At 26.8% G+C, this 13,715-nt stretch overlaps 1 protein-coding gene across 1 annotated transcript; it reads left to right on the top strand.

Moving 5' to 3' along the window:
- The first annotated feature begins 4,280 nt into the window (after positions 1-4,280).
- Positions 4,281-6,673, top strand: LOC110625888 (rust resistance kinase Lr10). Its single transcript, XM_021771576.2, has 3 exons — positions 4,281-5,165; positions 5,311-5,337; positions 5,424-6,673. Exons 1-3 carry the CDS (start codon positions 4,442-4,444, stop codon positions 6,536-6,538), a joined length of 1,866 nt encoding a protein of 621 aa, XP_021627268.1. The 5' UTR covers positions 4,281-4,441; the 3' UTR covers positions 6,539-6,673.
- Positions 6,674-13,715: the final 7,042 nt, after the last annotated feature.

Below are 13,715 nucleotides of genomic sequence, written 5' to 3'. Positions count from 1 at the left end.
GCTCAGCCTTAGGACCGGATTCCACCTAGATTTCTCAATCAGGTCGGCCCGGCCTTTTCGGCCCAATGATCAGACCTCCTCTAGACTCAGCCTTAATCTCATCTTCCAGCCCAGTCCGGAAAAAGGAATTTGGCTAGCCCATCTGCCTGGTGGGTCCCTCTGCATGTGCGCCAGAAGAGAATTAAATGACCGTTACACATGGAACAAAGATCTGATATTCTCGTACGCCCGTATCAGTATGTCAGAGACAGGTGGCCCAATGGCAATAAGACCGTTACACGTCACTGACAAGTAAAGGAAAGGAATAAAAGGAGAGGAATAAAAGGAGAGGAACACCCTCCTCTCAGACCAAATATTGGGATAGAAAAACATTATGTTTCCCTAGAAAAGATCACATATTGCTGAAGTATTAAAAATAAAAGTAGGTAGGAGGACCAAATGAGGGAAAATGATGTGTTCTTTTCATCATATGTCTTGTAGGTGCACCTCCACACTCAATAAAGTTGCATATGACTTTAAACAAAGTAGTAAAGATAGACAACTTTCGATGATACATCTAAATTTGAAGATATTAACGGATGAAACTATTCTCCTAAAATTAAAAGAACTACCATATGGGATTTTTTTTTTTAATACTTTTTCATTGAACGAAGAAAGAAAGGGGTGAGAGGAAAGTGAGAGCTTGTTGAGAAAGGAGAGTGAGAGGGTTATATCTTCAAATCGGAGGCAGTTATGGAATTAAATATTAAGAATGTTTAATTTAGTTATTGAATATAGCTGATAGTTGATAAATATTCAAATAACTAACCAACTATTTGATAACTCTTTAAAAAATTTAATTTGAGAGTTATTTTTTTAGTTGTTTTTATTTTATTTTTCATTTATAACATATTACTCTTTCACCATTCATTAATTATAATTTTTAAAATTAAAATCTTTATATTAATAAATTATTTAAAATTATAATGCATAATACATATATTAAAATAATTATAATATTCATTATTATATAATAAAAAATTATATATGTGTATAAAAAATAATTATATTTTAAAAATATCCTTTTAATTATTATATATATTATATAATAAATTAATATATTTTTATTTATTTCATTAATATAATGAAACAATAAATATACTTATTATAATCAATTATTAAGTATCAATTATAATTAGCTATCCATTATCGATTATATACAACAATATTTAAATCAAACATACTCATAATTTCTAAAACTTAGAAGCTTGAGATTCAACATAAAGTTAAAGTTTTTCTTGGAAAAGCAATTAAATGCCCTTCTAGTTAAGGAGAATCTGGATAAAGAAAGGGAATCAAGGTGGATCCTACTTGTAACCCTAATGTAGTGGATTTCTCTTCTTTTGCTAACTAATGGAATTTTCTTTGGGAAATCTATGGAACAAGTGCAAATTATGCACAATCTGTAAAATATTTGTATTGCTATACATCGTCAAATATTATTCTGCAAAAGAATAATATGTAATAAAAATAAAATTTATTATTTTTAGGCATAATTCATAAATTAAATATGAGTAAAATTATAACAGATTTTAACTATACTATTTATATTTTCTTAAAATTTATTTTTTAGGACAAAAAGGGTAATTTCCATTATGTTTTATCCAAAATTATTTATTGATTTGAGAAAATTAAGAATTATTAATTAAGTTTTTAAAATTTTATCTTTATCTCTATTAAATAAAGTAACTCTTTTCATAATTTTTCTAAAATTTATCTTATTATCTCTCTTTCCTTTTTTTTTTTTTAATTATCTCTTTTTTAATAGCGTACTAGTGAAATAGAAGTATTGAAGTTAAAATAATTAGGTGAGATAAAAAAAATAATTTAATCAAAATAAAAAATATTTTATTACAATTTAAATAATTAAATTACTTGCTTAATTATTATAAAAAATCTCATAGAAAAAGTGGATATATATATATATATATATATATATATATATATAAAGTAATAAAATATAATTTTATTTTTCCATTATTAAATGAGGGTGGCAGCACTGTAGGCTTCTGTCGCTATTGCCGGTGAACGCTATTACTTTAATTGTTTGGACCATGACTCATCATTCGCACGTCATTTCAGATGATGGCCCCGAATTCGAAATATTCCGGGCTGGCTTATTGCGACTCCCGTTTTATTGAATTTTTTTTTTTTTTAAAGGCGATTAGAGATTAGACGATTACAATATAAAATATTTTAAATTTATTTATATATACTTATTATTAAATTAAATATATGAGTGTCTGATTTTATTAAATTTTTATTTTTTAAAAATTTTTAAAATGATATTAATTTTTATTTTTTATATATATTTTTATTGTTTTTAAGTTATTTAATTTATGTAAAAAAAATTATAACTATTTAAAATATATTTTAGATAAATTATTATATTTTTTTAAAAACTCAAAATAATTCATAAATAATGAGTTATTTATAATTTAAACTGTAAATTTTATTTATTATTTTATGAAATTTCACATTGGCTTTACATATTGAATATTGCTATGAATACAAAAGTGAAGGCTTCTACTTAGGTGTAGGAAATATTTAATGTTCCGTTAAGCTTTTTCTATAATGCTATGAGTCAAAGAATGAAGGCCACTATAGATGTAGATAATATTTATTACAACACATGGCTCCATTTGTATGAATTTAAAATGAAAATAATATTAAAATTAATGATTCAATACTCTCATTTAAAATGAGGTTGATTTTTTTAATTTTTATATATATAATAAATATTTATTAAAAATACTTTATTTATTGATAAATATTTATTTTTTGTTATTTAATAACTCAATTTTAAAACTTAATTTTTTCTTTTTTTCTTCTTTTTCAATAATTTAATTTTTAAAATTTAATTTTTTATGAAGAAAGAGAAAAAAAATAAAATAATTTAATTTTTTAATATATTTTTAACGGTAAAAATTAATAAAATTAGATAAAAAGTCTATTTCGTTGATAAAAAAAATATAAAAGTGTTTTAATAAATTTTTAAAAATATAAAATTGATTTATTAATAACAATAATACTTAAAAATTAAATAATAAATCTCTCTAATTTTTTTTTTAAAAAAAAAAAGGGAATAGACATCTCTTGAACATAGAATCTTCATTCTAGTGCATGTTTCAGTGTGTTTTGCAAATGCATTCATTTGTCTTAAAGCATCTTTCTTTCTTTTTTTTAATTGTATTCAGTAAATTGACAGTTAAATATTTATTTCGTGATTAAAAAACATAATAGTTTTGTTTTTATCATATGCATGGTTGTCAAACAACACAACAAAAGTTCTAGAATACAATTAAGGATCAGCCGCAAACTAGTTAAAAAGGTAAAGTATTGCTTATATAAAATTTAACTGCTTTACCAGCAACTCTATTATTTCGTCTCAAATGAGATGGTAAATAGTTGAGAATGAAAAGTTGTAATAGCAATTATAATAACTATAATATTCGAAGAAAGCAAAAAAATTGAATTTAATCAATAATAAATAGAGTATTTATACATCTATAAATATACGATCGTTGAATTTAATCATTAATAAATAGAGTATTTATATATCTATAAATATGCGATCGTGATTCTCTAAATAAAACTAATTAAATAACTTTTGGTATTACATGAATTTTTATTATTAAAAAAGAATAATTTTAATTTTAATTAATTTAACACTTAAGTTTTAGCTTTTAAATATATATATATTAAATTTAAATATATATATTAAATTTAGTTTAAATTTATTCTAAATTACAAAGACAATTGCGAATGATTAGACCAATCATGATAAAAAATATAATTTTAGATCAATCATATCACGAAAGAATTTACTAAGGTCAATATAAATTCAAGTACAAAGCAACTAGATCCAAGAGTAGCGCATACAATTATAACAATTAAATAAAACATTAAGATGAAAATTTTTAAATATTTAAATTAAATTATAAAATAATAAAAATTTTGAATTTTTTTATATTATTAGTTTGGCATATAATAAAAAAATCAGGTAAAATATATTTTTTAATTTAAAATTTAAAATTTAAAATTATATATAATTACAATGAAGTTTATAATTTTAAAAAATTGTATTAATTTTAAATTAAATAGTAAAATAATAAAAAAATTTAGATTTTTTTTAAATGCAAATAAGAGCTAATTGAAAAAGTTGAAAGGTCAAAAAAAAAAAAAGTTTTTCGGTTGCTAAGGATTCCACAAACTTATCTTTAATCTTGTACCCGATTCGAAGGGTTGGACTAAAGATTCTGTCCTGGTCCTAAGAGAGTAAAAAAAAAAAAAAAATACACTACCCAATCCCTACGGTTGCCATTTTTAAGCATCAGATTTTTTCGCGTCAGAATTCCAGGCAACACAGAGCTGAAGTCCTGGAAGCATATACACTAGAGATATGATAAATTTATTGGTCAGCAATGTTTATTATTTATATTTGTTTTCCTTCTGGATCCTGCTACTTGTTCTTGTAGATCATGGAGCATTAGGCGTTGCTGTGAACGACTGCAAGGAATCCAAATGTGGGAGTGGTCCAGCCGTTCGTTTCCCGTTCCGAATCAAAGGCCGGCACCCTGATCACTGTGGCTATCCTCAACTTGGGTTCGATCTATCTTGCTCGGAGAGGAAGGAGACGCTACTGGAGTTGCCAAATTCAGTGAAACTCTTGGTCAAAAAGATAGATTATTTTTCTCAAGTGGTTACTGTAAGTGATCCACAAGGTTGTCTTCTAAAACAGCTTCCAAACTTGAATTTATCTGCTTCCCCCTTTCAATTTCATCATTATGAGTTGGGATACTGGGAGAATTGCACAATTTTCCACTGTTTAAAGAGGACCCAATGGTCTGCGGCAACGCAGGTTTCTTGCCAAAGTGCTCCTAACTACTATGTTTATTCCAATCCATCAAATTCAGGAGACGATGTCAATAAAGTATTTAATTGCACAAAGATGTATGAAATTATTAATATTCCATATGAACTGTGCAATGGGAATAATAGGATTGTCCATTTGAACTGGTCGTATCCAAGGTGTAGCTCTTGTGAAGAACAATACAAATATTGCAAATTGAAGGCTGACAGCACTCAACCTGTTATTGATTGCTATGGCAATCTAGAAAGAAAGAGTATGTTTTCTGTTCATGTAGTTCTTTAAAACTATGGCTTTGAAATCATCTTATTAGCAAAATTTGCTGCACATAATCTGGGTAGAGTTCCTCTTTCAGCGCAGAGATTGCTTCTATAATTTAGTAATATGAATGTGTTTTGCAGGGTCATTGAATAAGTTTCTGGCTGCAGGTTAGTCGTCTACTGAAATAAAATTTTATACAAAAGAAAATATAAAATTATTTTGGACTTCTTGACTTGAAATGTTGTATTTACAGGTATAGCGTTGGGGCTGTTTCTTCTAATTGTAACAGTGATTGCAGTTTTTTATATCTATGGCTTCAACAAAAAAGAAAAAGAATATCAGTCCAAGATTGAGAAGTTTTTGGAGGACTACAAAGCTTTCAAACCTACAAGATATTCCTATAATGATATCAAGAGGATCACAAATCAATTCAAGGAAGAACTTGGCGAAGGAGCATATGGAACTGTCTATAAAGGAAAGATCTCTGAAGAAATTCTGGTGGCTATTAAGGTCCTCAAAAATTCCAAAGGTAATGGGGAGGAATTTGTAAATGAAGTTAGAATAATAGGAAAAATTCACCATGTCAATGTGGTTCGTTTGGTTGGGTTTTGTGCTGATGGATTCAGGCGAGCATTGATTTATGAGTACTTACCAAATGGGTCACTAGCAAGATTTATATCTCCAGCAGATGCCAAGAACCATTTTCTTGGATGGAAAAGGATGCAAGATATTGCTCTTGGAGTTGCCAAAGGAATTGAATATCTCCACCAGGGGTGCAATCAAAGGATCCTTCATTTTGACATAAATCCACATAATATCCTGCTGGACCACAACTTCAATCCTAAAATCTCTGATTTTGGGCTGGCTAAGCTTTGTTTGCAGGATCAAAGTGCAGTGTCCATGACGACAGCTAGAGGAACCATTGGCTATATGGCTCCTGAAGTCTTTTCAAGGAACTTTGGGAATGTTTCTTATAAGTCAGATGTTTATAGTTTTGGAATGTTGGTATTGGAAATGGTTGGAGGAAGGAAGAATGTTGATGTTAATCAAGGAAATGATGAGCAAATATACTTCCCAGAATGGATTTATAATCTTTTGGAAGGAGGTGAAGATCTAAGGTTAGAGATTGATGCAGAGGAAGATGCCAAAATTGCAAAGAAACTTGCAATTGTGGGACTCTGGTGCATTCAGTGGAATCCAGTGGATCGTCCTTCCATGAAAATTGCAGTTCAAATGTTGGAAGGTGAAGGAGACAATCTACCAATACCCGCTAATCCTTTCAGCTCCACTAATCCTACAAGAACAAATGCAAGAATCCCAGGAAGACAACTTCATCATGAGTTGGAAGCCATCTCAGAAACAGAGTAAATCTTAATTAGTTGCAGATTGTGTGCAGTAACCAGTTAAGTTGTAATCATATAGAGTAGGATCTTCATGTAATTCCTGAAACTATTATGAGAAACATGCTACTAAGCAATTGATTAATTAGTTTCTTTCAAGAACAGTTGGTAAAGTGTTTTGCCAAACCTCTATGATGATACTCATTAAAAATCTGAAGCTAATAGGAAAATCATTCATCTATACAGACTGCAGAATTATATATATACATATATATATGTGTGTAGAAAAGATGCTGTAAGTGTTACTGCTTCTATATGATGCATTTTTGTACCAAAATCCGCTAGTTTAGAATTTTTCAAACTCGAGTTTAGGAAGTTTTTTTTTATTATTATTTATTAACTTAGGCAAAAAGCTTAATTTGAGGAGACAGATTCGTCATGAAAATAGAAATATATAAACAAGAGCTGATTCTTTGAACTACAGTAGTATGATAAACCCTTCAAATGGTAGCAAGTTCATTAGTAACATCTTGTCTAGTAATTTTAGACTTACTCAGCACCTTTATTGCAGCAACATGCATGTCTGCTATGAAGATTTGTACTTTGAAGCTCATTTTCCTAATTTTATTTTTTGTCGGAAAGGTAAACTTCATTAAAGAACCTCAAAAATATAAAACTTATAGGGTATAAAACACGTACAGAGCCCAAAAGACATGAAGCATAACAAACAACCCACCACCAAAGCATGACAAATAAGGCCCAAGCTTATACAAGGATCCTAGCTAGACAATGGGTTGTTTGACCCAGAAGATACGTGACCTAAAAGGTAGATGGAGGGAGCTCTAGCTTGCTAAGAATGCACCAATCCACCAAAAAAAGACTAGGAATCCATCATATCTAAGAATCAATCAAAGCGCAACAAGAGAATGTATTGCACCAAAGAAGTCTTGCATGTTGCAAACACACTTGAGCTTTAACCAAGGAAGATTGCAACATACTTGAGCTCTAACCAAGGAAGAAATCGCTCTCCTCCGATGCACATGCAATCAAGGTTTAAAATAGGAGTAGAAGAAAAAACATCAAGCAGCCAACATGTAAGGAAGGGAGAGCTCTCGTGCCTTACTTTTTTCAACTTCAATCCAATGAGTTCCCATCAACCATGTCGCTATTATTAACATCAATAAACAATGATTTGCAAATCAAGCTCTCCAAAAAATGCAGGCATCACAGTAGATCTCTCTCGATTTTAATCATAATCTGTAAATATCACAAAATGTAGTAACAGAAAGATAAAAAAAAAAAAAAAAATTATTTATTTCTCCACACCAAGTGGAGAGAGAAACCCACACTAGATATAGAAAGGAAGAACCATCCCCTATTCTAAAACACATGAGATGGCTTCAATAATGGTAAATGTACAATATCTTAGTCTCACAAGGAAATGGAAGGAGATGTGGAAAAATTTATTAATTGGTATTTTAATCTTATAAATATATATTAAATCATTCATAAAATTTAAAAATTTTAATAATTAGTCTATTTATTAATTTTAATCGTTAACTTATTTAATATTTTATTCATGTGATATCAAAAAATTAATTAATTGTACTCAATTTTAAAAAATATATTAAAATATTCGCTGATATTTTAAAGAAGCATACTAATTAGAATTGCATTAGTCTGAAATTACTTAAATTTCAATTTGTATCAATTTTTTATAGCAGTAATTTAATTTAAATATTTGGGGTTAATATGCTGCTTTTATTTCTTTAATTTTATATTTTAAAAATATCATCTTTTTAGAAGGGGTGAGATTGTTTTTAAAAATTATTTTACTTTTTAAATTATTATTATTTAAAGTGAATTACTATTAAATTCTTGAGTTTTTAGAAAATTTTCTAACTTATTCCTATTTAAAATTTCTCAAATGAAATATTGCTATTTCTTGTAAAATTCAACTAAAAGTGATTCTGATAAAAACTATTAATTATTTTAAATACTTATATTATTTAGTTTTTATCATTTTAATTATATGTAATATTTATTTAGTGTTTATAATTTTAAATATTTATATTACTTGTTTCATTAATTAAATATAAAATAAATTAATTAATAATTTCTTTAACATAAAAAATTAGAAAGTTCGATTTTACAAAATATAATAATATTTAATTTAATTAAATAATTTTAAAATAAAAATAAATTAATAAATTTTTTAATAATAAATAATAACTATAATATAAAACAACAATCCTTGACATTCAGTAGGGGTATTATTTGAAAAATAATAAAATATTAACTAAAATCTTATTACAAAATTTATAAAATGCAGTTTTATAGCAATTCGCTCTTAATTTAAAAATTTTAAAATGTATATTTTTTTCTCCAGTAGGGGTGTAAATGAATCAAACTGTTCGTGAGTTATTCAATGTTCGATTCGATAAAAGCTTGACCGAGCTCGACTCGATTTCTAAACGAGCCAAGCTCGAACTTAATTTTTAGGCTCGTTTGATAAACGAGCCAAACTTGAGCTCTATAGTATTCGGCTCGTTAAGGCTCGTGAGCTCGGCTCATTTCTGAGTTCATGAGCAGGCTCGCGAATAGACTCGTGAACAATCTGGTTAAGTAAACTGAAATTACTATCATAAGAGAAATAAGCTCAAACCCTGCATATACTTTCATGAGTCAAATCTGAATTTTTTAAAATTCAGCTCTATATAATTTAGTTACACTCTTAAACTTGCATATATTTAGATCATTAAGATTTAAAAACTCATCTTTATAAGTTTACATACTAATTTATAGATATACTAAAATTATTTTAGTTTTAAACTAAAATTCATTATACATGTAAATAAATTAAAATACTCGTGAACTATTTGAGATTCAGCTCGATAAAATCTCAACTCAGCTCGATAAAAGCTCGACTCGTCTAAGCTCGTTTGCTAAACGAGCCAAACTTGAACTTCTTAATACTCGGCTTGAATTCGATATGAGTAAAGCTCGAATTCGGCTCGAGCTCGAAAAAATTTTAACGAGCCAAGCTTGAGCTTTTCAAAACTCGACTCAGCTCGATTCATTTATACCCCTACCCTTGAAACCCATTGGAGAAACTTGCCCTTTGGCCTTTTGCCCCTCCACGACCCATTGTCATTTTTCCAAAAAGCCACCCGAGGGGTTGAGACAAATTTTTGAGAAAAATATAAAAAAGTGCATTATAATTTTATTTATTTTTAGTTTAGAGTTTACTTTAAAATTTATAATTTAATTTATATTAAAATAGTGTGTAATTTAATTTATATTGAAATAATATTTATAATATCATATCATTAATAGAGATAATTTTTTAATATCGTTAAAAAATATCGACATAATAAATAAAATATAAATATTAATTAAAAAATATAATAAAATATTATGTATTTTTGTTTATTTTTATTTTAAAATTTATAATTTAATTTATATTAAATTAATATTTTATAATATAATTTTTATATTAATATTTTTGATGCATTTAAAAATTAGTGGATACTATATTAACTCAAATTGAAATATAAATTTTAAAGTGAAAAATCTATAAAATTATTGGAGACTTTTTTATTATTTTTTTAAAATTTTATTATGGATTTATTTTAAAATTACTTATTTATAATATATACAAATATGTGAAGAGGAGGGAAACACTCAAAGTTTACTGAAATGTCTTCATAGCTTTATTGATGATATTGTTTTAATTTTATTTATGAGTTTAAAATAATATCAAGAAAAATTATTTTAATTTTAAAAATTATTATTATTTTAATATTATTTAATATTAAAAAACTAAATAAAATATTTAAAATAATTATTATATCATGTTATTTCAATATTTTTTAATATTTTTATTGATGGGATTATTTTAATAAATAATTTTAGTTAAAATTCTATATAGATTAAAAATTAATAATTTTATTTATAGATAATTTAAAACTTTAAAAAAATTCAAAATAATTTAATTTATATTTTATTAATTAAACTAATTTTAGAGTTTGTAAAAATTTTAAATTCTTAATCTTTTTCTGTTTAAATTTTTATAATTATTTTTATTATGATTCAAAATTTTTCAAAAAAATGTAATTTTAATTTATTAAAACTATAACTGTTTCATAGGAAAAAATTATTTTTTTCTTTTAATTAAACATATTTTGTAAAAAGTATTAAAATATTGTGATTTAATATTTAAAAAAATAAAATTTTATAATATCTTACATTTACAAATAAAATAAAAATTATTTAATCAACTATTAATTTAATTGGATTATTATCTATTATAAATTCATATAATTTTTTTATTATGTATTAACCTCATATATTAATTGTAATATTACATTTTTATTATTGACCTTTTTTTTGAGGAGTTAGGTAAAAATATTATTATTATTTTCTATTTTGATTTATATTTTTTTAAATTTTATCGTTATAAATTAATTTATATATATACAAATAATAAATTAAAGATTATTGAGTTAACTATATATTTAGATTTTCCATATATAATATTATAATTTTAATATCTTTCTATAAAACTAAATTATAAAATATATGTTATGATGTTTATAAAAAAAATAAACATTAAAGTGTTTTTTATAATATAATTTTATATTATATTTGAAATATTTTTCTCTATTTTTAAAATTTTTATTATTATAAATTGATTTATATATACAAAATAATAAATTAGAAATTGATTGAGTTAATTATTTATTTCGAATTTTTGTATGTAATATTATAATATTATAATTTTAATACATTACTACATAACTAAATTATAAAATATATTATGAGCTTTATAATGAAAAAATAAACATGAAAGTAGTTTTTAATGATATAATTTTATATTATGTTTGAAATATTAATAAAAAGAAATGTATTTTAATATATTAAGAAAAAGTACATTTCAAAATAAATTAAAAATTATTTAATCAATTAATTAATTGAATTATTATCTATAATAAATTCATATAATTTTTTAGTATTTTTTCAATTTACATATAATTTATACTATATACCAAAGTGAAAGAAATAACAAATAATAAGATTATTTAAAATACTCATATTTATATTTTTTTATTTTGATTGATTAAAAAATAATAAATAAATTTACTATTTTCAAAAGTAAACTCACCATAAAAAATAATTCAAAAAAAAAAAGAAAATAGTTATATATAGCTATATAAAATCATGAAAAATATTTCTATTTATATATATATTTCATATGTTAATTCAATTTTAACATTAAATTTTTATTGGTTATTTTTTTCTAGGGTTTGGAGTGAATATGATTATTTTTCTCTAGTTTTATTTATATATTTTTGAATTTCATTGTTATAAATTAATTTATATTGATTGAGTTATATATAATTAAAATTTTCATATATAATATTATAATATTACAATTTTAATACTTGTTACAGAATTAAATTATAAAATATATAAAAGGTGAAAATTATAAGAATGAAATAGCAAAACTCTAATTTTATAAGAAAGTAGAATGCTCTCGTCTATCTCTCTCGCTGAGGACAAGGAGCTCTCACCGCCATTGTTGCTTCAGTTACATTCACAAGAGCCTGAAGCCCTCATTTTATCCACTCTGAGATCTCATTTCGTAATAAAGTTGTAGGTTTTTCGGGCTGGAAAATTGGTTCAAAGAGCCACAAACACGGTTATAGGAGATGAAGAGCTCGGTGAAATTCAGTTTATTGGACCTTGTTAAACATTTTTTCATTGCTAACTTTGCAGATAATGAGGGCTATCTTCGAGCTGTCCTTGAAGGGCCCTGGGTTATTCTGAGAAGCTATCTCCAGTTACAACCCTAGACCCCGACCTTCGATGTTGCAACAAACTTAATGGATACTGCTGTTGTCTGGGTTAGGCTGTCGGGATTCCTCTTGCACCTCTATAATAAAAAGATGTTGAAACATGTTGGTAATTCGGTTGGTAAGCCGGTGATGATTCATGAGAACACACAAGTAACTTACGTAGTAAGTATACGCGCATGGCTATCTTAATCAATCTAAATGGACCTCTAGTTTCTAAGGTGGATATTAAAGGGAGGGTTTAACTTATAGAATATGAGAATCTGCCCAACATTTATTTCACGTGTGGTAAGGTTGGTCACTCCACAGGCTCTTGTGAATCTAAGCAACAATGGCGGTGAGAGCTCAAACAAGAGCCAAGATCAGAGTCCTTTCCCTTAGCCGGATACCCCTATGGAGAATGGATAGTGGTGACCAGACAGACAAGGAAAGTTGTTGAAGAAGCCAATCAAGGAGCTAATAGCAGGTCACGTCTTGACATTCTAGGAAAGGATATGAATCTTCACAGCAGAACGGGCGTAACTGGGAAAACACATGCAAAAAAATCTGAAGCTATTGTTTCTGCTGAGATCCCAAAGTCAAGAGTGACCACGCGGAGTAAAAGGAAAGACCCAAAACTACCCATAGGCGTTATTCTGCAAGACCCAAACCTAATTAGGAAAAAAATTTTTGCGAAATCTATGGGCATCATGATTGGAGATTCTTCTGGCACACGAACTAGAAAAGACTTTGTTCCACTTGATCCCTCTCTCATGCAGAATTCCCGTGCAATCCTGTAATTACGTTCCCTCATCCTTGGACCCCAAGTCTCATACAGTCGTGAGTGTTGAGACTCAACAAAGGACCAATCCTAAAGCCACTGATGCTCAGAATAGTTCAGACAGAAAAAGTGTCGCAAGTCTCATTTTGGAGAATCATAGCAGCCCTACTAACCCTGCTCTCATTGATGAGGTGTCCATTTCTACTTCTTCGAAAGGTCTTGATCTAGAGAACAACCTCTTCCAAAGCAACAAAAGCCTCCCAGGCATACCCATCCCTTACTCCGATGAGGATATGATCATGGGGTAGGGAGGAGGTGATCATGATTACAGCGATGCAGATACTGATAGCATGTTCGAGGAGGAACCCTTTGTGGATCCATATCTCAAAGACTAAGGTGTGTTTGTTCCTTGCACTACAATAAGTGATTTACCAACGAATTTAACTGACGGATGAAAATCCATTAATAATTTTAATGGATTTATTAATCGATTTAAAAATCCGTTGATAAATCTTAATATAAAAAATTTTATGTAAAAATTTACCAACGGATTTAAAATCCGTTGGTAAACCGTTAATAATACTAACGGA

Source organism: Manihot esculenta, chromosome 11 (genome assembly GCF_001659605.2).
Source record: "Manihot esculenta cultivar AM560-2 chromosome 11, M.esculenta_v8, whole genome shotgun sequence".
NCBI lineage: Eukaryota > Viridiplantae > Streptophyta > Magnoliopsida > Malpighiales > Euphorbiaceae > Manihot > Manihot esculenta.
This window is presented reverse-complemented; position numbering and strand designations above follow the sequence as displayed.

Coding starts and splice junctions, on each gene's coding strand:
- LOC110625888 (XM_021771576.2), top strand. CDS start 4,442: ATGATAAATTTATTGGTCAGCAATGTTTATTATTTATATTTGTTTTCC. Junction 5,166..5,310: donor TGGCAATCTAGAAAGAAAGA/GTATGTTTTCTG, acceptor TGTGTTTTGCAG/GGTCATTGAATAAGTTTCTG. Junction 5,338..5,423: donor GAATAAGTTTCTGGCTGCAG/GTTAGTCGTCTA, acceptor TTGTATTTACAG/GTATAGCGTTGGGGCTGTTT.